General features: G+C 37.0%; 1 protein-coding gene across 2 annotated transcripts in view; it reads left to right on the top strand.

Annotated features, from left to right (window-relative positions):
* The window catches only part of Klf12 (KLF transcription factor 12), a 426,606-nt gene that overhangs the window by 181,223 nt on the left and 217,812 nt on the right, over positions 1 to 27,571 (top strand). For both annotated transcript variants that reach the window (XM_026398090.2, XM_077792866.1), the window contains exon 3: positions 5,339 to 5,428. In XM_026398090.2, coding sequence (XP_026253875.1) covers positions 5,339 to 5,428 — 90 coding nt within the window. The remainder of the gene's footprint in view (positions 1 to 5,338; positions 5,429 to 27,571) is intronic.

The following is a 27,571-nucleotide window of genomic DNA, read 5'->3' as shown; positions in this document are numbered from 1 at the left end:
ACAGTCTTACGGGAACGGTATTGTATGTGTGGTCCATATGAAACCTTGATATGCAGTGCATACTTTATTGAGGCTCTTCAAAAATGCATTTAGTAAATTTGGGTTTCCAATTTGGGTTGGGTTGTTTGCTCCTTTAAAAACATCCATTTGCAACTTGAATAAGAGCTTCTCTTTTTCATGGCTAGTTTAGCAACTGGCACTTAAATGAAACACTTCTAAAATATTTGTGTAAACTGTACATTGTGCGGCACTTTAGTGCTTTACTCATATAAGGGAAACAGAATGATTCTTGTTTTCAGGATAATATACGTTGCTACATTACACACATAATTCAGCTAGTCCTTAGGAGAGAGATTGCTCCCTATGTTTCAGTGTGACATTTTTATGGAAGGATTTTGGTTTTGAGGCTGAAGACAAATATTTCAGAGTAATGTACATATGGATCATTGAAACCATGAAAGGGATTTAAATTGAGGGTCCCAACAGGGGGATGCTAAATAGTTTTGGCTTTTAGCTCTGTTAATAAAATGTAGTCACTAATGTGATAGCCATGCTCCCAATCTGCAGAGGAATGACAGATGAAAGGCTGGCTGAAGTGGGAGAGTCTGAGCTGATATTTGTTTTGTACCATTTCAGGTACTTTAGTAATCTATATGCCATGTACAAGTGAGTTGCCATTGAGGATATCTAAGCATAGAAAAACATACTTTAATGTTTAACCTTAGCAATTGTAAATTAAATATAATGCAAAAATGCATCTTTCCTGAATATAAAGGTAGGAGATGAAGTTACTGTATTACCCAGATACATGAAACTTTTGTGAAAATATTGAATTAGGAACCAAGAATGTAAATGCTTTCAAAACACCACATTATAGATGAGATTACCATAGATTTCCTGGATGTTGAATTCAGGATGGGCCCATTTGCTAAATTAAATGGGACACTTTTTAATATAGGGAAAAAATACACACACACACACACACACACACACACTCACACTCATATACACATATTCAAGGTTAAAACCCAGGGGTGCTTAACTACTGTACCACTTTCCCAGCCCTTTTTATTTTTAACTTTGAGAGAGGGTCTGGCTAAGTTGCTTAGGGCCACACTAAGTTGCTGAGGCTGGCTTTGAATTTGTGATCCTCTTGCTCTGCCTCCTGAGCTGCTGGGATTACAGGCTTGTGCCACTATGCCCTGCCAGAAACTTATGCTTTCATTAAGTTAAGAAAACATATTGAAAATGTGATTTTATGGGGATAAAAGGTAAAATAGCTTTGAAACCAGAGGCTGATTTAAATTAATATTGTCATTCCCTAAAATATGGTTTCTCACCATTACCAGAAGTTTCACAGTTCCTTTGCTAAGCTCAGTCTGAAGAAGCTGATACTAGATTCTAGAGCTATCCTGAAGGAACCTTCAATAAGGCGTCACATTTTTACCCCATTTTTATGTATAGAGTGCATATTGATAGGGAGGAGAGTAGGCAGGTGGATGGAGTATAACTGTTGAAAGTACAGCTTGGGGTCAGACTCCTTGGGTTTGGAACACAGCCCTCTCACTTACTAATTGTGTTAGCCTGGTAATTTAACCTCCTTGTGTCCCAGATACTTCAACTTCAGATAATAAAAGCAGCAACCTCTTGGGTTACTGTGAGGATTAAATGAGTATCTCTGTGTACAACACTTAGCACATGGTTTGGTCTATGGTATATATGCAAATATTAGCTGTTATTCTTATGTTTGTGACCTATTATGTCCTGTACCCAGAGAGGGAAAAACATATTTTTGGCATAGGAAATGAAACCTTGTTTAAAAGTTAAACTGTTGAGGTCGGGTGTGGTGGCACACGCCTATAATCCCAGTGGTTTAGGAGGCTGAGGCAGAAGGATCATGAGTTCAAAGCCAGTCTCGGCAAAAGTGAGGTGCTAAGCAACTCAGACCCTGCCTCTAAAAATAAGATACAAAATAGGGCTGGGGATGTGGCTCAGTGGTCAAGGGCTCCCGAGTTCAATCCCTGGTACCAGGGGAAAAAATAAAGTTAAACTGTTGATTATTGACTCGCTAGCTGCTTATTCCAGTTATGCATACCAACCCACACTTAGGAGGGATTGGAAAAGACCTGCAATATGGGGGTAGAAGGGCAAATTGTAAAGCTGACCTGAGAAGTCATTGCCATTGCATGTTTGAGTTACCGTCATCGAAGACCAGTCCCTTCTCCTTGCTGCGCATGCCGTTCTGAATTTATGAGATGTTGACATCAATCACTGTTGCACTTATATGGCTTTTGACTAGGAGGGTTACTACCTGCTGGATGACTGTGTTGCCAAATCTTATTTGGCAAATAGGACTATCCAGAGCACTGTTCTCACTCACTGCACATGGAATTGGTCAACAGCCAACTAACAAATCCTACAGTAAAATGTGCAGTTGATAAAACTCACTCATAGGCAACAACTTATACATATATGTGGTGTGTTTATATATACATTATATATAATGCATGGCTACACATGAATTATAATTCTGAGGGTCACAGAACATCAAAATGACATAAATATACAAAATGACATAAATATACAAAGTGCTGTGACACTAAAATTGATGACTCTGTAATTTTATTTTCCTCTTGGGAATCAATTGAGCTATTGATTCCACAGCAGATGTATTTTGATTAAGATCATGGCAAGATATGTTTGACAGCAATTCCAAGTTATTAGAACCTATTACACTTTTGAAATTTAGTCATCTGAGATTATATGTATATGACCTTAGCTTAGTGAGATAATAAATCTATCACTATTTTGTTCCAAGGACTGTATCTTCAATGCTATAATTACCATGCACTGTTTAAAAATTGTGTGCCTTCCTGGGTGGTTTGAGCATGCTGAGGTGCTTAATGCATACATTTAGGCTAAGCAGGGTTAGAATCATGCATATGCTTCACGTATATTTAGAACCCAATTTTTGGGCATATATACAGATTGAATCTGTACTGTTTAAGAGAGTTGATTTCTCAGTACAGTTGAGGCTTGGTTCTCTAGCTGTGAACATTGCTATTTGTGTTGTTTATTACGGTTGTAATATTCTGTATGATTGAATGATTCTGTAAAATCATAGTAGAATTATTTCCAGTGAAAACATGATTTAGTAAAAGAGAAAAATGTATATTTTTCACTTTTACATGAAACTAAAATGTGCATAGTGACTTCTACACATATTGTAGAATGAATTATTCAGGACCAACAATGGAAGTTTTAAAAAGCCATCATGAAAATAGTGTTATTTATATGTGCTAAATGAAACATGGATCCAGCCAAGTTTTTATGATTTATAAGTTTTTAACTTCAAAGACTCTGGTTAGCTTGCATTTTTAAACTAATGAGTTTATCACAGCCAGTGGGGAAGATGGTTAAAGTATATCAGTTGTAAATTGGTACAAAGCACTAAAAGGGACATTAGCCTCTAATCAGATTCTAACAGTTCATTAAACCTGCCTTTCCAGGTTTCTTTGTCTTTTCTCCTTCTTTGCTTAGGCCTTCCTTATAAGGCATCTTGTCCCCTTTTCATCTGGGCAAGACCTCCTCCAGGGTAGGAAGCAAGATCAGCTCATTCTTCACTGTCCACCAGCCCCACCGCCTGCAGAATGCTTCAGCAAGGCAGGCTCCTAGAGCTGCTTAAGAGGCTGGGGAGTTGAGGTCTGGCTGGCTGTAGGAAGGCTTTCCTGAGACCGGCTGGTGGCATGCCAAGCTGGCTGCTTCCAGCCACAGAAGCAAGTGACCCATTAGGATTTGAGATCCATGCTCGATGTGCAAACAACCATAGGCCCAGATGAAAGGATTTTAAATTTGGAACAAATTAACTGAGTTTACCAGCAATACCACCGTTCCTTCTGCTCTAAGCTATCTATTAGAATGCAGATCCACTCCCCACAAAATATGGACAAGTCAAAAGCAAGACTGTAAGAAAATGAATCCTCCCAATCTTGAAAATATTGTTCATTTCCTGAAAAATGGTAACACTAATTTTGTTTTCTTATTTTTATTACTTAATAGACTAGGCAGTGTGGACTTTTTAAATGTCCACTAGTTAACTTGAGTACATTTTTTTCCATGTTGATTTCTCAGCAAATATAGGATAAAATGCACTATATATTTTATTTCTTATATTACTTTCCTTAAACAAAGAGTCAAGAATTATGAGAAATGGAGCTTCACTCTACTGCACTCTGTTGGTATTATATGGTAATAATACTTTCAATTTCTGATCTGTTGAAGTTATTTTTCGTAGAGAAGTAACTCTTTGGAGGAGAAATTATACTAACCTTTGTCACCCATGTAGGCAAAATATTTAGGAACTGATCTTACACTTAAGACCACTTCAGTGTTATGTGTTTACATTCTGTAATTGAGACAAAGATAATATTGTAAAAACACAGATTTAGTCTTATTAGTGTCTTAGTTTAGCTGGTATTATTAGGCACTTTACACATGTTTAAAACAAGCCTGATTTGGACCTTAGGTGTACACTGACTTGGGGCTCTCTGGCACCCTACAGATGTTACTCCAGAAAATTCTTACAGCAGTAAAAATGAGTAGAAAATAAATTTATTCATATAAATGTTTGAAATTCTATCATGAATCACAACATAAATAAGGTTCTCCTTTCAGGAGGTGGTGGATCAAGGCAAACATATACTAGAACAGGAAAAAAAAATTTTTTTTTGTTAGTTTTGACTTTAAGAATTCAGTCTTAATTTACAACTTATATTGGCTTTCTTTAAAATAGTGTTTGGGGGAATGATGATGTAGAAATTTTCACTTGATCAGAATTGACATGATATAAAAATTAAATGAGTCCAGAATTATATTATCTTGCTTTTAAATTATTTAAACTCTGAGAGTATATAAATTATTTTAAATCTTATTTTCTCTTTTATGAATGCCTGTACACAGGGCAACCTCTAGGACTAAGAAAGAGAAAAACTTGGCTTATATTTCCTTCCATTCTTGAGAAAGTATGATAAATTGTCAGCTCCATAAAAATTAATGTAAGGTTTCCACACTGCAGTTTATTACAGGCTGACCTCCAACCCAGAGGTCAGAGGATCAGACTGATTAATTCAACTTCTTGGTCATTATTTCAAATGAAAGTTCAGAGTGGGGGGATAATTGGTTATGATGATACCTTCATTTAATTATACTTCACTGTTAAAGAATTAGGTTAGCAGTACCAAAGGTACTACTAGGAAGCAAGACGCTATCAGATGTCCTCTTTTGATGCTGTATAACTAAATCTCTCTCTCTCTTTCTCTCTCCTCTCTCTCATTCTCAGAATATCAACACCTTTGAGAACAGAATGTTAATGCTTGATGGGATGCCGGCAGTCAGAGTCAAAACAGAGCTTTTGGAATCTGAACAAGGGGTAAGCAGAAGTTTCCAGTGACGCCTGCCTCCTTCCCTTTTGGATCATGCCCTTTGTATCCAGGGCACCCTGAGCACCTTTACTTTTCCCCACTGCTTGCATTTTTCCCGAGTAAAAATTACCTGAGATGGTGGTTGATTCTCACCCAGTTTTAACCTCAACTGTTCCTCCCTTGGAAGGAATAGCATCTTGAAGTTAGGGAGGCACAGGGACCTTCTAAGAACAATTACGTCTCTTTAAATTTGGTGGGTGTTTTGAAAATCTAATAAAAACCCACCACAAAGGGAAACATGAAGAAATGAGATGAGAATTTAACCTCATGACAAAATAGCTAGGTTTTAAGTTAAGAAGTGTCAGAGCCCAGGGAGTGGGAATGTTATCGTTTACTGGATGAATTTCTCTTTCGACCTTGGTATTTACACCCTCCCCCCTTTTATTTCAACTCCATGAAGACTAGGGGATGGTTGATGAAATTGAGGTCAGTGAATTTGAAAAGTGCCTAAAAAGAAAGAAAGTTTATATGTATGTGGCACATTACCTAATCAAATTGATGAATTAATTTATGGGCACTGAAAATATAAGCACTAAAACACAGGTTTTACTTTAAGGACATAGGACATTACATTTTATATTTGTCAACTTTACAGCTCTACTAACGTAAAGCATACAGGTGGTACAATTGGTTGCAGAATTGCTGTCCACTCTGTATATGTAAGGGGGGAAAAAGCTCTGCTATGTGCCTGAATGCGTGTGGGCTACCTGTCTTATTAAACCTCCAGCACTGAGACACTCCAGATGACTGCCACAAGGACATAAGTGAATGTATAATCTTTACCTTTTTAATGTATCTTTTTTCAAAAATACTACATTAGAATCAGCAATGTTTTGTTCTTGGACACTCAAAAAATATTTTAGACATGAATAAAAATGTGTAACAGAAAATCAGTATGAAAGTTCATCTGCGATTCCACTCAAGGGGTGGGATACCAGTGTACCAAAGGATTTCATGATGGCTGCTGAGGTTTCAGATCCAGGTAGTGGCAGTTAGAGGGTCTCAGTAACTTTGACATTGCTGAGCAGTGGGTGACAAGGTGTATGACATCTCAACACAGTGTCTCCTTTTCAGAGTAAGAATGTGTTTGTTGAAACAGATCTGGTTATGTATGGTAGAGGATGGCATTTCACTTAATTGTTCAGTGTTGATTTGTGTAACTCTGAAATGAACTTGATGGAGTATGTTAGCCATCGAAGCTTAGTGTAATGACAAACTCTCAAGGAGCCAGCCCAAGGCTGAGGCAGTAGAGCATCGTAAAGGAGAAAACTGTGTGGCAGTTACTAAAAGTTCATTGTCCCTAGATAGCCTTCCATGAAGAGTTATGTGCTCGCCTGGTTTTCTGGCCAAACTGTATGGTTAAACTCCATAGATCCTTCAAAACATCTAGATATTTTTTTTTTTTAACCTTGATTAGTTCATCTAACCAAAGGAAGGGTTTATTTCAGTTTTTTTTTTTTTTAAATCTGTTGTCTCAACTCATTTCTCAAAGTCTAGATGCATTGTCATGAGTTTAATAAAGTAAATTTGTGCACAGTTCACAGACATCATTACATCTCATTCAGAGAGGATGGCCTTTTTTATTGCTGACGGGGAAAAAAGTGAAAAAGCAACCTGTGTTTCGCAGTGCGGCTTTCATTTCATGATACTTTCTTTAACTTGAATAGCAGTAATTCCATTCCAACTGTACATGTGAGAGGAAGGCAAAAGCTACAGAACACCTGCAGTCAGAAACTATGACCTGGACCAATGGTCAAAGCCAGGGTAGAGTGTTGTTGCCAACAGCCTAGTAATCTTTAACAGTATCCAGAGAATTCTTCACCGTTTACTGTCGTCATTTTTCGATTTCAAGGTAATCTTTTTGTGAAAGATTTAAGTGTTCAAAAAAAAGAAAGAAAGAAAAAGCCAATGCTTGTAGAGTTTTTACAGTGTAAATAAGAACCCCACATTACATTGTTTATAAAGAGCATTATTTTGTACTTAAACAGGGAAAGGAGAAATTGTGGGGTATTATTTAATGCCACTTCAATAAAATCAATTTTCTCTTTTGTGAGTGGAGTAGATGTTGATATTTTTAACCCTAATTTAAATTGTGCATGTTGGAGGGAAATAAAAACTTTAATATTTTTTCTTAGTTTTGTATGAACTTCTTAAATAGGAGAGAGATAATTTCATTCTTTGATAGTAAGGCTTCAAGAGAAACAATTTGCAGTGTTTATTGAAATATATTGGACTTTAACTTTTTATAGAATACAATAATTTAAGATATAAAATCTGAACTTGAATGATTTTCAGTTTTGGACACTTCACTGGATTTTTCATTGGTGATGATGGGGCAGATGGTATATATCATGTAATTTCAGAATCTCATGCCTGCTTTTAGGAAGAGTGCTAGAATTTTGATGATTTCATAATTCTTTCCTTATTTACAATTAAAGACTGGCTGAAGATTGATTCTTTGTAAACAAATGTCACATAAATGGGCTATTGAAATTTAAATAATCCTTGTGTGATTATGGGATTTTGAAAAAAAAATATGACATGTTGTTTACAGTAAACAAAATTAGGTAAACTCACTGTATCACAGTAGTGACTGAGAGCCCAGAGTTGGTACAGTGGTTCAGTCTACTATCACACTGAAAAACCTAGTTTTGAGATTTTATCCTTGACACAGGCATTAACCTTAAGTCTTTGGGGGAAGAAAACAGATACTTTTTTTTAGCATTTTTAAAGATTCACCACTGTACCCAACCGGGTCTCCACAAACTTGCTTGTTCTAAGTAGTCCCTCAAGTCTCCCCCTTTGAGCTGGTTTCTGCAGGTGTCCTGCCCTCCAAGAAATTCATGACCTGATGAGCACATTTCAGGTCTCAGAGATGTTCTGGCTGCTCTGCCCCGCTCTCTGAATGAGCATTATAGCATGTGAACTTGGTCACGTCTCTTCAATCAGACTGTAAGCTTTTAGAGGGCAAGAGCTATGTCTTAGTATTTCTTCCCTATATCTCTGGTAGTTCCTGATACATGGGCATTGCTCAGTAAAAACATGATTTATTCAATTTGTCTACACATTAAAACTAGCATTGTAAAAAATATACAACTCATCAATAGCCAGTTGTAAACCTACTCTGTCTGCCTCATAGGGTTATTGTGAACACGATAATCAAAATTGTAACTATTGGAAACACACATTCTCACTGGTGGTGCAGGTCTCAGTCTTGCAGCTGTGTGAACCAGATGGGCATGGCAACACAACAGCTCCAGCTCTGGGCACCTTCTGTTTGTATTTCTCCAACTCACAGTTCAGTTGTGTGATATCTAAGTCGATTATCCTGAAACGTGACTTTAGTTTCCTTCGGGCTTGTTGGTAATATAGTGCATGCTGCTAAGCAGTCTGTAGGAAGGGCATGTGCTCTTGTGATATGCTTCAGGGGCACAGCAAGGAGTGTTTGAGTGACTTTATCTTTGACCTTATGTTCTTGTGCCCTGCTGTTACAGGAACTTCCCAAATGCTGTCAGCCTTTGGATGTTCTAACATGTTATTAAGCAAAGGACTATAGCAGGAAGAAGAGTTTTGGAACTTCTACACTCAGATAAGGCAGTACACAGAGAAAGGGCACTGCCTCAAAGACATAAAACACAATTTTATTCTTGGCACTGCAGTTTACCAGCTTGAATGACATGGGGAAGTTTCTTCATATCTCCAGGCCTCTCTGGCCTCATCTGTGCAGTGGGGGTATAGCAGTCTGCCTTTGCAGGTTTCGCCTGACACTCTGGTCCTAGGGAAGGGCAAGGAAGGAGAGAAAGCATTTCTAATTAGGAGTTTGACGATCTCATTAACAACAAAGCAGTTTGTGAGTGGAAGTAAATATGTAAGACTTTAAAAGGGAGACAGACTTGAATTCACCTGCTTGTTCAGCCAGGTACCAGCCTAGAGGAATAGGTTGTCTCCATCAACACGGTCGCTTCAACTGAGAGGTGGACACTCAGGGTCATAAGAGATAAGAGACTGCCTACATGTTGCCAGTGGTGAATAAATATTTTCCTTTTAAAGAAAAATGGGAGTAAAAGGTCATGTCACATCCATTTCTCTAGCTGTGAGTTTCATGAAATATTTAATATAGATTTTGGCATCTATGTTACCCCATGCAGATTTAAGGTAAATCTTAAAATGAAACCCTTATTTTTTTCACTTTAATTTTTATTTAAGTGCTTCTGTAGAATTGCTTCAAATCCTAATTGGATTTTATCACCCGGCACAAAAGAACAATAAAATGAGAAAATAATTATAAGTGATACTATTCTTTGTTTTGATAATGGTATTTGTCCACACCTTTTAAAAAAATAGTACTTGGCTCATATACTTTTTTTTCATGTTTAATTATTATTTTTTTATTGGTTGTTCACAACATTACAAAGCTCTTGACATATCATATTTCATACATTAGATTGAAGTGGGTTATGAACTCCCAATTTTACCCCAAATGCAGATTGCAGAATCACGTCGGTTACACATCCACATTTTTACATAATGCCCTATTAGTAACTGTTGTATTCTGCTACCTTTCCTATCCCCTACTCTCCCCCCTCCCCTTCCCTCACATCTTCTCTCTCTACCCCATCTACTGTAATTCATTTCTCTCCTTGTTTATTTTCCCATTCCCCTCACAACCTCTTATATGTAATTTTGTATAGCAATGAGGGTCTCCCTTCATTTCCATGCAATTTCCCTTTTCTCTCCCTTTCCCTCCCATCTCATGTCTCTGTTTAATGTTAATCTTTTCTTCCTGCTCTTCCTCCCTTAAGATACCTAATGAGTTGGACACAGTGATGCAAATCCATGGAATCCCAACAAACCGGGAGGCTGAGGCAGGAGGATTTCAATTTCAAAGCCAGCTTCAGCAACTTAGTGAAGCCCTTTGCAGCTTAGTGAGATCTTGTCTCAAAATAAAAAATGAAAAGGGCTGGAGATGTAGCTTAGTAGTTGAGCTAAGCTTGGATTCAATCCCCAGTACAAAAAAGATTACTGAAATATTTATAGTTGGAATTGTAAATATGTTTTGGATTTGCTACAGAATTAACTGGGAGAGGAGAAGGGATAGGGAAAGAGATGAAACAAGACTGGTCATGATCCTGTCTTTACTGAAGCTGGCTGACAGGTAAGGAGGAGGAGTTGTTTATTCTACCTCATTTCGTATATGCTTGGAGAAATTTTTTTTTTTTTTTGTATTAGGCATTGAACCCAGGAGCACTCTACCACTCAGCTACATCCTTTTTATTTTTAATTTTGACACAGGGTCTCCCTAAGTTGTCAACACTGTCCTCAAACTTGCGATTCTCTTGCCTCCACCTCTATTGCTGGGATGACAGGCTTGTGCCATGGCTTGTTTGAAATTCTTTAAATTGTTTTAAAAAGAAAAAAGGCCTCTTTAAATTAAAAAAAAATGTGGGAAAAAATTACTTGGGTGCAGCTTTGGCAGCGTTGGAGAAAAACACAAACATCACTTGCTTGGCCTCCCATATTGTCTCCTAAGGCCCACACCTGTGTGGCAGGGGGGAGAGCACTACTCTGCCTCCCTGTGCCACCTGCAAGGTGTTGTAGCCCTCGATTACCCACCCTCTGAATTGTGGACTGGCATAGAAGAGTGGCAGTAGTGTGGTACTACCACTAGAGAAGGAGACTGGTTGTCGCAAGAACTTTAAGTGTTCCAGGCTGCCTGTAATTGAGTGGTAAAAGACTTCAGTGTTTCCACTTGGGAGAACCTACAGCCCTTTGCCACTACTGCCCAGTAGCGAGGATGGGTGCAGGGGTGGCAGGGATAGGTTCATATATATGCTCCAGGTCTCACTAACAGAAAATATCAGCCCTGCTCGATACAGATCCCTGGAGCATTCTCATTTTCTAGGTAGGACAAAAGAGGGCAATGGGGAATTGGTCTTTTCCTTTGAAGCAGCTTGCAGTAACTTTACTAAACCATCCTGCAGGACATTCATAACATAGTGTGGAGGATGATTCTCTATCAAAAAGAGCTGACTGGCTTCATGAAGCACCTCTAATGGAACTTGCCAAAGAGCAGAACTTAGGTTTTATGATTCTCATTATTCTTCCTCACCGCAGCCCAGGAACTTATGAATAGGCAGCACTCAATAAATGGTGATTCATTCCGAGACTGTTTGTTGTAAGCAGAAGCCTGTTTGCCACTCTATAGAATGGAGAGGATTTTAAGACTGGTAGTGTTTAAAAAAAAAAAAATCCAAGTTTTAGGCTTAATAAATAAATATAGACAGATGCTATGGAATGCTTGTTTAACAGCCAATGGCATTAAAATTCAGTAGCATTTTGATGGCAGGGGAGAGGGGGACCAACAACAAACCTAACTTTCCAAGAGTAAACCTCTATGTTTAATTTCACATTAAAGATTTAATGTACATTTGTGCATAAAGGCTTAGTAAGACAGTGTTACTTTAATGACTGTCAGAGGTGAAGAAAAGTCATTTGTTAAAAATGCCACTTGATTTCCACTCTAGCAGAATCTCATTATTTCCCCTCCTACTGTGGAACAGGGCCTGGCATTGCTAGTAAATTGGTAGAATTATCTTGGAAATATGAATTTGCGTATCATTTAATACTCTCTGATGACCCACTGCTTGAGGTCTTTTGATCTGTAGTGAAATATTTGCATGTCACTACCTGGTTCCAAAGACCAGTGTGCAGAAGCACAGCTTCTGCTAATGGGAGAAGACTTTAAAAAAAAAAAAAGGCAGGAAAAAAAATTCTGCACTTAGAAAATGCATATTTTAGGGAACAGATATCCTTCACTAAAGATGCAGAGTTGGACTGATTTTAATAATGTCAGAATGGCCAATAAATGTATTAATAGAAAGAATTGAAAATCAATGAGCTGTGATAGTAATTACAGATAGTACCCAAGGGAAATATAGCAGGCAGACAAATTCTTTCCCTCAGGGCCTGCCCTGGGCAAAGCTGTGAAGTTGATCATTCTGCCCTGTTTCTTTCCCTTTAGCAATGTACTTTCTCCTTCAACTTTATTCTCTAGTCGCCCACAATCCTGAGACTCCCCAAACCCTCAGATTGTACTCCAGTGGTTCAAGGAACCTATAGATGACCAGTTGAAACTGCAGTCTCATTAATAGTAGAATGTAAAATGTATCCTTTCTAAGAGTTATTTGCATTTTTATAGGGTCAGTCCTTTGTGAAAAGGAATACTTCTTACAGAAATTTCATGCTCCAAGTAATTTGGGGATTTTGAGTTGAGGCAAATTAACCTTTTAAGAACATTTCAGCTTAGGGAAGATGGTGATCTACTTACTTGTCTTTTGGTAGAAGGAAAAAAAAATCAAAAAATCTGTACCACAAAGTATGTATTTCCCTCTATCTGGATGTGTCTTCTTGTGCTACCATTTGCATACTGATTCAGAGTGTATAAAGCACATCCTCAAAAAAAAATCCTATTTAACCCTTGGAGGACTTTTAGTTCTGATGACGAAAGAGTAACTCCTGTGGGAATTGACTTCCTGCCATAAAAATAGAAAACCAAGCAGAGTATCGGAAATATCTTTCACACATTGGACCACAGGCAATCATCTTTGGAAAAGGAGTGAGAAAAGAGTCAAACTGGAGACAGCGTCTGGGCCGAGCAGGGAGAGGAGGGCTTGCAGTCTCCTGGGTTAGGCAGGGATTCGAATTGGGAGGGATCAGAGCAGTCAGCTCTTGAGAGGAACAGAAGGGAGTTGTACAAAGAGAGAATATGGAGATCTTTTAATTTACTTTATCAGTGTAGTTGGACACAATGCCTTTATTTTATTTACTTATTTTTATGTGCTGCTGAGGATCGAACCCAGGGCTTCACAGTTGCTAGATGAGCGCTGTACCACTGACCTCCAAGCCCAGCCCCAGTATGGAGATGTTTAGAGGGTCCCTGAAGGGTTTTGCGGAGAATTTACTTCCTGGGAGTGATGCAAGGCAAAAAGACCAACTGGAAGGCACCAGGCCAAACAATTTCTGGAGCACAGGTGACGTTCACACAAACCAGAGTGGAGAATCAGGTTCCTACCTAGGTTGTTAGGAGAGATCTCAGAAGGGTCACAGCTTAATAAAGGGTTTAGGTACACTTGGTCCCAGAATAATCTGATTGGAACCTGCCTTGGCAAACCTTAGAAGCAACAAAAGGATTTCAGGTTCCTCGACGGTGTGCAGAAGGAAAGAAATCTACTCCAGAGTTTTAACATGAAATAATGTAAAAATCAAGTTTTAGCATGAAATAATGTAAAAATCGCAGTGTCTGGCATTTAGAATTGCCAGATGTGTAAAGAAGTAGGAAAATATAACTCGTGACCCAATGAAAAAGTGAGTCAACGGAAACACGCCCAGAAATGACAGAAATAGTGAATTCATAGGCAGGATTGTATAATCCAAGATTTAAAGGAGAACCTGGACATTATGACAAAATATTAACTGAGGTAGGAAAAATGTATCTTAAATTTAAAAATAAAATAGATGGCATTGATACATATTGCAGAAGAAGAAGATCAACGACCGAGTCCAGAGCAATAGAAAGTATCCAAAATAAAGCACTGGGAGAAAGACTGAAAATGAAGAACTGAACCTCCATGAACAAGCAGGGAGGAGCGTCAGCTTGTATGACATGCACAGTTGCTTTCAGGAGGAGGGGAAGATCAGAAACAGTACTTGAAGGAATAATACCTGAACATTAATCCAATATGAAAGAAAGTATAAACCCACAAATCCCAAGAGGTTCAGAGAACCCCAAGCAGGAGAACCACACCATAGTACATAATAATCAAATTTCTAAAAACTATTACCTTCATGACTTTTTTTTTAAAGAGCAGCCACAGGAGGAAATCGTTTTATATATGAAGAAATAAACTTTTTGTCAGAAACCATTTAGGACAGAAGAAAGAAACTTCTTCAGGCCTAAGGAAAGGAAAATCTGGTAGAAATTCAGTTCTAGACAGGAAGTGAGCATTTAAAATGGTATAAAATATTTAGAATACCCTTTTAAAGACAGTTGACTACTTAAAGGAAATGTAATAACAATGCATTATATAGTTTAAAACCTTGAAGGAAAATGACTTGATAGCAGCACTGAGCAGGGGAATGGATGTTGTCGTAGGGTTCTTATACTATAGGGAAGTGTAGACTGTAATGAAGGAAAGTATAGCCAGGCATGATGGTGCATGCCTGTAATTGCAGCAGCTCAGGAGGCTGAGGTAGGAGGATTGTGAGTTCAAAGTCAGCCTCAGTAAAAGTGAGGTTCTAAGTAACTCGGTGAGACCCTGTCTCTAAATCAAATACAAAATAGGGCTGGGGATGTGAATCAGTGGCCAATTGCCCTGAGTTCAATCCCCAGTATCCCCCCTCCTCATTAGAAAAAGTGTATATAGTAGATACGAGAATAGCTATGTACACACAAAATATCAGGTTGTTATTAAACCAGCAAAATGAGTTGAAAACAATATTTGGGTTATCCAAAAGAAGGAAAGCAAAATAGGAAAAATGAACAAAGAACAGATTAGAAGATTGGAAAAAAAAAAACAAGATGGTGAATTTAAATCAAATATACTGATAATTACATCAAATGCAAATAGTTGAATTATTCCAATTAATAAATGGACAGACTGTGAGGTTGAAAATAATTGAAACCCAACTACATGCCATCTATAGGAAATCTCTTAAGTGTAAAAACCCAGATACGTTAGAAGTAAAGAACATAATTTAAAGTGGTCAAATTCATGGAAACAAAGTATTACTAAGGCTTGTGGGAGAGGAAATGAGTAGTTGTTTGATAGGTATAGAGTTTCAGCTTTATAAGATGAAATGTGTTTTAAAGTTCCATTTAAAACTGTGTGAATGCAGGTAAACAGTTACGTTTTACGTTATGTGCTCTTTAAGAATTTCACATTTAAGAATTTGTAGAAGTTAAAATGCCAGAGGGCTGAGGATATGTTGTTATATGAGAGCAAATATGAATCATGGCTCAAGGAGGGCCTTAGCAGAAATTGCTTCAGATCATTCAAAGGGAAAGTCACTTTTTCATACGTTTTGTCAAAGCACAACCATGTGTGAGTATATGGCCTTGTATGTAGGTGGTGAATTCTTCAGTGAATGCTGACTTGGACTGCAGCCCTCTGTATCTGGAGGAAGAAGGTTCTTTATGTTCAGTCATGCCCCCTGTTGGCTGTGTGTAAACACAATGTTGATCCTGAGATCAGACATTGGAATTACTATGCCTAGCAACATTTTTTTTTTTAATTGTAGAAAAGTGAAAAAAATAAAACTATCAAGAAGAAAGTAAAAGACTGTCACATTACTTTGGAATAAATGCTGTTAACAGCTCAGAGTATTTTTTTTTCCAGAAGCATAATATTTCTATAATAATTTTTTAAAGAAAAAAAATGCAAAAGTTTAGAAAAGGTATATCACACAAACATTAAATAGGAACCCAAACAAACTGTGGTACCTGTATTGGTATCAGACTTCAGAATTAGGTCTATAACCAAAATTAGAATGGAATTTTTTAAATGATAAGGGGGCAGTTCATTGGGAGAATGTAATGGTGCCAAATGCTTACATATCTTTGTAATCCTGAGAGTGAATGTAGTACTGTCTTCTTTTTTTAAGTAAAAATGATTCTGTACATCCAAGATCACACAACTAGTAAGTAACAGGCACAGAAGGGAGGCCATGTCTTGTGAATCAAAACCTTTCACTATTACAAGTTATCTTCATAATTCAATTTTCATAACTAGGTATTACAATGGACGTGATCTGATTTCAAGTAACTCTTAGTGTTTTGTTAATAGGTAAGAATTGAATTTATATTTTATGAAGTTTTAGTTCAGTAGCCCAATAAATGCAAATTTACCTACAGAGGGTCAGAGGCAGCCTAGAGTAAATACAAACACCCTTAGAATCACCATTTTATTTAATTTTGTCAGATTTAAAATATTTTAAAATATTTTACTATATATGTTCTAATATGTTTTCACTTAACAATGGATAAAACATGCACAAATAACCCCTAGTTGGTCATCACATGGACCAAGTTCTATTTAGCTGTGTGCCCTATCAATTTCAGAAATAATTTATTGAACATACCTGATACTGCATATTAGATTCAGCTTCTAGAAAACTATCATAGTATTTTGAGGACTCAGATTTTTATAAGTACATAACAACATAAAGATATCAGTAGTCCCCCTAGAACCTCACCCACTATTGCACAAATTATGAGACGTCACCTCTGAGGATAATGTATGTGTGCTATGGAGGCATTTGACCTAGTGACAGTTTGGGCCCATTTAATGTCCTACTGAGGGGTCATGTCCATGGTTATGAAGAATGAAACTCTGACCAATGTTAGCGGTCAGGTCAGTCCCTTTTGTTGTCTTCACTATTATCAAAAGAAATTCCTTAGTAAAGAAATGTGAACTTCTTATCAGTTGGAAATGAACTATGATGTTCGGATGACTCATAGTCACCATGATTAATTATCCCTTTTTGACTGTCACACTTGAATTTCATTGCTATGTTCATGTCATAGCTAATTGTATCTTTCTCAATGAAGCCATGAAGATAATGATTGAGATATATCATTCATTCTTAAAACCGAAGCTCAGTAAGGCAGTCTTCCCATTCTTTAACATTTAGATGAGCAAAAAATTATTTTTTCTAGTTTCTCTTTTTTAAAAGAGAAAATTCTTTTTAATTTCTTTTTAGTTTTCAACTTGAAAGAAATTAATGCAACTGTTTTTAAAATCGCCAACCTTTCTTGGCTAAGTCAGCTATAACAAGATGGTAGAAGCAGCCTGGGTTGCTTGAAGTTTTATTATAAAGTCATATAAAAGGTGAGTAGTCAGACTCTTTAAAATGGATAATAGTATAAAAAGTGGCAGAGACTTTGAGTTTTTTTTTTTTTAATGATCAATGCAGTTGCTACTGGCACATTTTAGAGAAATGACAATCTGCATATTATTTTTAGCTCATATGTATGATGTTGTCATCTACACAATCATATATGATCACATCATGTATCCTATATGATATCTACATATCTACACAATCATGTATGATCACATATTATCTTCCCAGGCAATATTATACTTATTAAAAATACGTTACTACACATTTCATCATCAGTCTTTTACCATTAGGTATTTTCCAAAGTAACATTTTTATAGACATCATCATTAAAACCCTAATGTCAGCTGAGTACAGTGGTGTATCCCTATAATCCCTGTGACTAGGTAGACTTAGGCAGGAGGATCTCTTTTCCGAAGCCAGCCTCAGCAACTCAAAAATGGCTGAGGATGTGGCTCAGTGATTAAAGGCCCCTGGTTCAATCCAAAACAAAATAAAACAAAGCAAAATAAAAAAAAAAACACCCTAATGTCTATTGTTTTCTCAAGTCATTATATAGATATAAAGAAGATTACCTCTTTCTATTCACAATGTGTGACTGTATAATATAATTTTGTCATTTGTTCCCCTCCTGCTCCCTGCCCCTGCCCAATTTTATTTGCCATAGAGGCTTCTGATTTCCACACTAACATTCCTTTCTTTGGGGTATATTCACATTTCCAAAGATGTGAATGTCTAAAGATGTTCCTGAAAATGATGTAAAACATTTTCATATTTAAATTCAGGCATAGTAAAAGGTATAAAATTTAGCGGAATGAATAAAATTATATGGAATATACTTAGAATGTTATTATTCCATATTAAGTAATTTAAAAAAACAACTGCTCTTGCATTGTTACTGTTAATCTGAATTTCCCTTTAATTTGGGGATATAAAATATTTTGGATTTGAAATGAAAAATATACATTAGGTTATTCACATAGATTTTGAAAAAAAGATTTAGCACTATTGATACATCTGAGATGTTTCCTATGACTTAACATTAGCAGGAAAAAAAAGCTAGTCTGAGCTTAAGTAATGATATACATTGACATTATGCTACTATAAAACTGATTTCTGCTAATAATTTACACTTTAAAATAGATGACTTTAATTCTGTATTCTTGGACTTCACTTAAAGATACTGTGTATCACATGGGAGGTTATCCTTCCTTAAATAAAAGGACTAGAAACAATTGTTAATGTAGAAAGCATTTGAAATATTATTCAGACACCTATGGCCATGATCATTAAATAGGTTTAACATTTATTTTCTATTTCCAAAGTTTAAAAAGTCTCTAGTGACTATGTCTGATTTATTTTGAATTTGTTTCCAAAAAGATAAAACATCACTACTATTCAGAGTCTACACTTAGAAAATGATCCTTAGGGAAGCTTAAAAGTTGTGAAAGCTGACATTTTTTTAGCTGTTAAGTTTTGCTCTTTTACTCCTCATTAAAGCAAATTACTTGTCAAATAAATAAATAAATAAATTTTAAAAAAACTCTTAAGAGGCAAAAATATGTATGATATATAATGTGGCAAACTTGTTAATAGCTTTTATTTAATAGCTGTTTGCTTTTACTTGTGAGGAAAATAACCTATATTTTTCTCCTATAACATTTTGAAATACTTGAGAAAATATTTACCAAGCACCTAATAGTTGCAGTTTTTAAATTAATCTTTACAGTGTTCCTGGCTATTACAAAGGACCCAGGTAAGGTCTTTGTAAATTGTTTCCAGGTGAAATGAACTTGTGCCTTTATGAGCTGGTCCTGCTTTGTATATGTGACTGTGCTAAAAATTTTCACCTTGCCTGTCACTGGAATGTGTGGTGCCCTTTGTGATTGCCCCTCATCTTTATCATCTTGACATTTTGTTTGCTTCACATATAGTGATTCCAGTCTTCCCAAATAGAGTTGTTGTTGTTTCAATCTACATTTCCTAGACTCTCTTGCTGCTATGATGTGGCCATGTGGCCAGTCATTTGCAGCACACAGGAAGAGGATGCTGAGAGGAGCCTAGCAGAGTGATTTGTGTGTGCACATGCGGTGAGTGGAGGGCGGTTGCAGCAGACTTTCTGGCATTAAATACTGGGAGGCAGCAGTAGTGGTATTTTCACTGAAGAGACCCAGAGTGCTTGGTTTTTGTTCTACCCGTGTTGTTCCTGGCTATGTGGTATTCAACTCTGATTCTCTGACCTTCTAAGCTGTTACTTTAAAAAATCTTTCTCTCTCCACTTAAATTAGTCAGGGTGGCTTCTGTTATTTGCAAAGTGAGATTTACTTGCTTTCCTTGTATCAAATCTTCTCTCAATGACTCTGGGAATAAGTGTGTGGATTCTGCAGAAAGACTGCCTATATTTATGTCCTGGTCACAACACTTTTTCTATGACTTGATCAAGCTACTTAATCCTCCATCTCAGTCGTTTCTTATTCTGTAAAATGGAGATGATAATAGTACCTATCTCATGAAGTTTATGGGAGGATAAAGGAATTGACATAGACATGATTTTATTAAGCTATTGCTTAAGCCTGAATCACCCTCTCTGTTCCTTCATTTCAGTCTTGGTTATTTTGCAAATCTCAGCACAGACTCCTCCTTCCACAAAGCATTCATTTGGCCTCTCTCCTCTGTACATTTATTAAGTCTATTTATAGTCACTACCCTCCTGACTTAGTACTTAATTGAGCTCAGATTGTGTCTTGTATATTAACTCTCTTCTCAGCTTGATTTCAGGCATGTTCATTTGTTAATTCAGTTTCAAAAATGGAGTGGGTCAGTGGTGATAGAGGTCGGCAAGAGACTGACTTGAAGGAGCTCCATGGTTTATTTGGAGACTGATCTTAACATTAACGTTCCCAGTAAGAATATTGGGAAATGAATAAAGGGTACCATATATGGCCACTTCTAGGTGTTGGTCATTTATATTACCTTATCTAACACCCCTAGTAATCTTGAAGTAATCATCTTTCTTTACCAACAAGGACGGCTGTAATCAACAATCATTAAGTTCAGTTCATACAGCTACTCTGTGTCAGACAAACTGATCTTAAAAAAATGAGGTATAATTCATTCTTTTGGACCACAGATATCTCATACTTTGAATGTAAAAGAATTCTAGCCAAGTACTGCTCCCCGGCCCCCACCGGCAGGGGCAAGAGCAGCCTCTAGGGATCTCAGCTCCCATTTCTGTGGGACTGAAGTTTCAAGCCTGTTCAGCTATTCCAGAATTTACTCAGATAAAATCAAGATTATCGGTCCTTGTTCACATAAAAGCTGTGTTAGTTGGTTAGACAGGTGACTTTCATGCTTGACACTTTGAGATTCTTCATGCCATTTCAGTTATCAATATAACTCCATTGTAGTTCTGTGTAATTCTTTTGGAAGAACCCATAGGGTTGCCATGGCCCGTTGTTTTTCATGGAACCAGGGAGCTGAGTGCTGCTTTCTCATGTTATCAGCCGACTTCCAAAACAGGGTAAGTGTGATTCTGTAGACTCTCCATTTGACCCACACTGTAAAATCCTACAGGTGTGTGCTGAATTTGATCTAATTCTTCAGAGCCACAACTAGTTAGGTAATTAAAGCAGAGATACTGCCTGTACTTAAATCCAAACTATTCTCTATCTGTGGATCGTGAGTTAGCATGATGTAGTATAGTTTTCTATAATACCTTGTGTTCCTTTTTATGTATTTAAAAGAAAAATCTGAGAGGGGACATTGAACATCTACATATGCATAGGATATACATTGGAAGCTATATGTATAATTCATGTTCCAGGATATTGTGTTGTGTTACACATTTTGAGGAGTTGACATGCTGTACCTGGGTACTACTTCACATCTGTGTATTCTTTTGCATGCTTCAGAGTACTTTCTTATGCATTATCATGTGGTGTCTATATTCATTCACTGAAAAGATGGAATCAAACAGGCATTGTGATCATCATTCTTTTTTCCTTCAGAGAAAACTGAAAGCTGGATTTTTGTCCAGGTGTATTATACCTAAATAATTACTTCCAGTGAATGACCAGAACACACTGATGTTCCTACATGGTCAAGCATGGGCCAGGATGTTGATGGGAAGATTTCAGTCCCAGGATGTGGAACCTTTGGACATGGAATGCAGCATTTCTCATGATGTGGTCTGCAGGCTATGGCTGCAAATCTCCTTGTTTCCACCCTAGACCTATCCACCCAAGTTCTCTGGAATTCACCAGAGTCCCAGGTGATTCTTATGCTTAAGATATTTTGAGAACTCCTGATGCTAATGAGGTAATATGACCAGGGCCCATTTGGCTTCTGGTGACTGTGACTTCTGAAGTACATCTGCCTGAATGGTATAACCTCCCTTCTGTGCAGGAACAATTGAAGACTTCAGGGGGTGGCCATGAGTCACAGGGAAGTCAGTGGTGGTTGATGGTCTGCACGTATTAGAGCAGATAGTGGATGCTGCAGTCTGGAGACATCTTATGAATTTTTAGTACCTAAAATTGATTAACAGATGCATGTAAACTCTGAACATCACAAGTAATTTCTTTAAAATTCAAAGAGAGCTGTAAGGAAATTGTACTACAAGAAAAATAGTGAATGTGACATGGATAGTAGTGGGCCACTTTCTCTAGCAGCCTTTGAATTCCTGCAGAGCCCAGTGAATCCCCTTTGTCATGAGCAGCATTGTATTTCCAAGTTCCAAGCCAATTACCAGTGAATCATGAGAAATGTACTTAACTCAATCTTTGAAGAAGTAGTTCACATTTTAGTCATTGACATTTTATTTTACCACTTCTGTGCTAAGAGAGTGAATGACTCATTTAGAAGTTAAAAAATACTTGAACTGTTTAAAATATTGATATTATAAGTGCCATAACTTCGAAGAGGAAGCATGAAAATTGGCATTTAAATGATGTCTCCAAAGATTCCACTTCTTTTGTATAGAATGAGACTCACTGTTGCAGTGAACCTGTCAGGTTCTGAATTCTTCGCTGAATGCTTAGCAGCAGGGCTGAAGAGCTGGGTTGAAGTCACATAAAGCCACCCTGTTGAGGGGACCTGGGGGTTAATATTCAGTCTGTGCTCCTAGTGGATGATTTTTTTCTGAAATTTTTTTTCCTAATTGCTCAACAGAAAAGATATCTCTAATTTTTAAAAAAGTTTGAACCAGAGGGCTTTTGGTTAGCTGAAGTCTTGAATAGTACCTAGGACAATGAAGTAGATACTCAGCCAGTATTTATTTTTTTTCAATTTGTTATTCCTGGCTAGAAATCTGTGACTGTGTTTCAATGGTAAATTGTCAAGGTGTTGCTATACATCTTACCCATTCTGACATGGATGATTAAGAGTCCATATTTTTGGTTTTCAGAAAGTCAGATGACATTCTCCAACTCCCAACAAAATAAAATTAATGAAAAATTTAAAAATTTTCCAAGGCCCATGTTTACTATTCCCCTCTACTATCCCTCAACTTTCCAAAAGCCCATCTCTAATGGCAATGCAACTTCTTGATTTTCCTAGTGTTTTCCATGGGTACTGAGATGTTAAGCTCATCTTCATTCTATACTGTACTTGAGATGCATGTATGATCTGTTTAATACCAGGAGAAAATTTGTGAAATTTCCAGCATAGACTACTGAAAGGGAAAACAAACACAAGCAACTTTGGTGTGCAATTCGTAGTTTAAATCCATAAGACAAAGAAGGACAAGTAATTCACAGGGAGGGAGCAGGAGGTTAGCAATGATGGTGGAATGAGATGGACATCATTATCCAAAGTACATGTATGAAGACATGGGAAAAAAAAGAATAAAGTAATTCCAGTATATATAGAATATGAGGCTTTTACTCCTTGAAAGCAACACCAATATAAATTAAAAAATAATTCATTGAAACTAGATCATCAATCAATTTAGTTAAATGGAATAGGTATCAATATGATTCTATGCTGTAGTAGAAACCCCTTAGATTCTTTGTCCTGACTAGAGAGTGACTGCCTTATCCGAGAGAGAAATTGCATACAACTAAAAATGTTACTTATTAGTTCTGCAAGCACCCATAATAGCAAGTCCTCAGATTCCAATGCCTTCTTTTCTATGTAACCTCTAGGTATGATAATAGAGGTTTAATATTTCTTTGGTCTTTAACAAATTAGGAGAGTATTTCCTTCCTCCTGAAGACAAGGAATAGAAGAAGCTGCAATAACTACCGAAGAGATGGAATCCGGAAAGCTTACAGCCTGGATTTTCAATCTGGGTGTTGTCAAGTCTCTAGGAGAGGCACTCTAAAAATATTTTTAATTACTTTGGAACTTGTTAAGGTTTGAATATGATATATCTCCCCATTAACCTGTGTTAATGCAGAAATATTCAGAGGTAAAATGGTTGAATTCTGAGAGCTGTAACCTCATCAGTCCATCTGAGTGTGAATGGACTACCTGGATGATAACTAGGCAGGTGAGACATGACTAGAGGGGATGGGTCATGACTTAGAGAAGGTGGGTCACTGGGAGTTTGCCCTGGAAGGGTTCATCTTTCCTGCAGCCCTTCCCCGGTTCTCTCTCTACTTTCTGGGTGCCATGGATGGAGCAGCACTCCTTTGCCACACACCCTTCCGCCATGTTTTTTGCCTCACCTTGGGTCTAGAGCAATGGAGTTGGCCCACCATGGATTAAACGTCTGAAACTGATTCCCAAATAAACTTTTCCTCCTCTAAGATGTTCTGGTTGGGTATTTTGATCAGCGCAACAAAAAGCTGATTAACATGTTTTTCAAGCTAACAAATTTGAGTTTATGTTAGGGGATACTATCGAAAGCAGCGAAGTGATGGTAACCAGTGTTTACTAACAGGTTTGTAGTATTTTAATGTTTATTACTATGTTTTTAAAAAATTAATTGGTACTAGGGATTGAACCCAGGGGTGCTTAACCACTGAGCTAAATCTCCAGCCCTTTTTATATTTTATTTAGAGACAGGGACTCACTAAATTGTTTAGGCTGGCTTTGAACTTGTGATCTTCCTGCCTTGGTTTCACAAGCTGCTGGGATTTCAGGTGTGCACCACCATGCCCAGCATACGACTACATCTGATTCTTAAAATAACTGTATTTTAAAGAGAGTTCTTTCCACTACACAGACATAAAGAAAAAGTGCTATTTGGGGCACATTCTCTTAGATGAAGGATAGGAAACAATATGAAGGCAGAAGTATTCATAACCTCTTTTTTTTTTGCCATGGATCTTTTTATACAGAATCTTATTTTGCCATGTATCTTTTTATACAGAATATGGATAATAGGAGAAAACTTTTGAGGGTGGGGCTGAAAATGAAATTAAGGAAAACTCACATGCTTTGATTTATTCTCAAAGGACAGAGAACGATTTCAAGTGGTAGCATAATTATGCTCGAAGTTAATTAATTTGGAAGGTATGTGGGAATGGGATTTGGGAAATTGAGTATAGCAGTCACAAAATGTTTTGATGAGGATAGATGGAGAGAAAAATGTATGTAGACAACGAAAGATTGATATGCCAAATGTTTCAAATTTGGAAAATGAGGGAAAAGATTTTAAAAGTTTATACATTACAGCCATATATTAATTATTAATGCTTTGTTGAGAGACTTGACTAAAAATTGGAATTGATTTTTGAATACTAGACTGGACTTTCTATGAATGAGACATTGCTATGCCATGCCCATAAGGCTACACGCTTCCACTTAGCTTCCAATAGATTATATATATATATATATGATATATATATCATATATATATATTTGTTTTTCATAGTTGGGCGCAACACCTTTATTTATTTATTTTTATGGATTATAAATAATAGCACATGCTCACCTTGCATGTGCTAAGCAAGCTCTCCACTGCTGAGCCACAACCCCAGCCCCAATAGATTTTTTTGGAGGGGTGCAGGTACTGGGGATTTTACTGAGGATCACTCTACTACTGAGCCACATCCCCAGCCCTATTTTTGTATTTTATTTAGAGACAGGCTCTCACTGAGTTGCTTAGGGCCTTGCCATTGCTGAGGTTGGCTTTGAACTTACGATCCTCCTGCCTCATCCTCTCAACCTGCTTGGATTACAGGTATGGGCCACAGCGCCCAGCTCCAATAGATTTTTAAATAAATGCTCAAATGCACATAGATTGTACATGTACATACATAAAAATGCATATGTGTATAGTGACATGTATATAAATATATGTGATTATACACAAATTCACACACAGCATCAAGTGCAATTTCATGTGTATAGTTGTGTGTATGGATATATGTAATTCGTACATACAAACACCAGGTATTGGCAGTGCTGTGTTGCTTGGAACAGGCTTTTCAAACTATAGATTTTTTTCTGAATTTGAAAGGGAGAAAAACCAGTAATGTAGCCTCTGAAATAGGAGGAGGAATGTATGTATGATGAAATCCTTCAGTGGAAACTGGGGTAACTCTAACTTCTGGGTGTGCTGCCCACCTTTCCATAAATTTAAGAAATTTAGGGGACCAAATAGAGATAAGTAAATGACAGCAGCAAACAGGTTAGATACCTCTCAGATGAGGTTTCAAACTCTAACGCTATGTCAAAGTTCATGGAAGGTGTAGCCATGAAAACAGTGCTTTTTGCTATTGCCAAGCCTTGGGGCAGCTCTTTTGCTTTTTCTGGTATAATGATATAATATACAGATTGCTAGATACACTCAAATGAAATGTTATGAATTTTTAAAATAATAACATGGCCTATTATGTTAATGGTCTAGTTGGGAACTATAATATGCACCAAAAAATAAACAGTATTATTTGACCCAGAAATGCAAACTGTAAATTGATGTCATCGGTTTCAATTTGGACTTAACTGTTGAGGGGATTCAGGCTTTTCTTGTTTTTTGTTCTTTTATGGATTCATTTTATTTTATGTATATTGATTTAGAATTCAGAGGAAGTTAGCTTCCTTATATAAGATAAGTGGGGTCAACAGAAAATTCAGGTTTCTTTCCAAATCTGGAGAGACCAAAAAAGTGACTCAATTGGGTGTACTTAGGATTTATCTTGCTGTAGCAGTAAAAACTCTGCCATGGGGTTAAACATGTTGTCTGGGGCATGGATCTATCCTATGGGTAACCATTCTAGAAAGGTTCATGGCAATTCTTGGTTGGCATTTTACATAGAAACTCTTGCAGGAACAAAATCACTGAACCTATGAATTTTCTATCTTTTTTTTTTTTGGAGAACCTCTTGCATCCTGGGCAGCTCTCCTGGGCAGATCTTCTCTAAGTGTTTGCAACATCTGTTTGATTACAGGACATCCAGGTAGCTTGTGACCTTTGTCAGGTATTCTCCAGAATTAGACTGGTTTTCATAGTAGTCAAATCTAGTCCATTCAGAGGTTAGTAGTATGTTTTAGGTCTTTTTGGCAACTGAACACAAAGCAAAGAAATTAAGAGCAAATTAAGTAGCATTAAATAGCCTAATAGGAATAGGTTTTAGAACACTTTAATTGAAAACCACACAATGTATTTAGGGTTCCTTTAGCAATTTCAGGATTCTGGCAGGAGAAAATCGAGTATCAAGTCATTCAGGGTTAGGTGGTAGGAAATGAGTCATTTTTCGGTAAGAATTCATTCATTCATTCATTCTAAATAACTTCTGCATATTATCTTTTATATTGAGTAAAGTGCTTGGATTTTCACAAGCTCAAATCGTATGTATCAAGGTATATCATCACAAAATCTGAAATTCTCTTTGAGTTCCTCTTGTTGTCAAGCATTCAAATGTTCCTCAAATAGATCTGGAGGATGGGTGAGAAGGGTGCCTGAAGTTAGGAGGTACTTACCTAGTTCTTCTACATAATGGGCCGGATAATTTGATTTTTCTAGTAGCAATTTAAAAAGAAGAGTGGCAGAAGTACTTGTGGACATTCCCGTGGTGGAATATCAAAATGAAAATACTGCCATGGAAACAAAGATTCGAGAAGGAATAAGAAGATTTTCAAAGGAAGTATATGGGGGGGAGAAAGGCAAGAAAATTATGTTTTCAGATTTGATCACGTATCATTTTGTTTGCCAAGTCATCATTCAGATTTTTTTAAAGTCTTCTGTGTATTATGTGCACACCGCATTGGTGTAGATGGTTCAAGGACATCAAGTAATATGACAA

Source organism: Urocitellus parryii, chromosome 2, assembly GCF_045843805.1.
Source record: "Urocitellus parryii isolate mUroPar1 chromosome 2, mUroPar1.hap1, whole genome shotgun sequence".
In the NCBI taxonomy this organism is placed as follows: domain Eukaryota; kingdom Metazoa; phylum Chordata; class Mammalia; order Rodentia; family Sciuridae; genus Urocitellus; species Urocitellus parryii.
The sequence above is the reverse complement of the archived record's forward strand: the minus strand, read 5'-3'. Positions and strand labels throughout refer to the sequence as shown.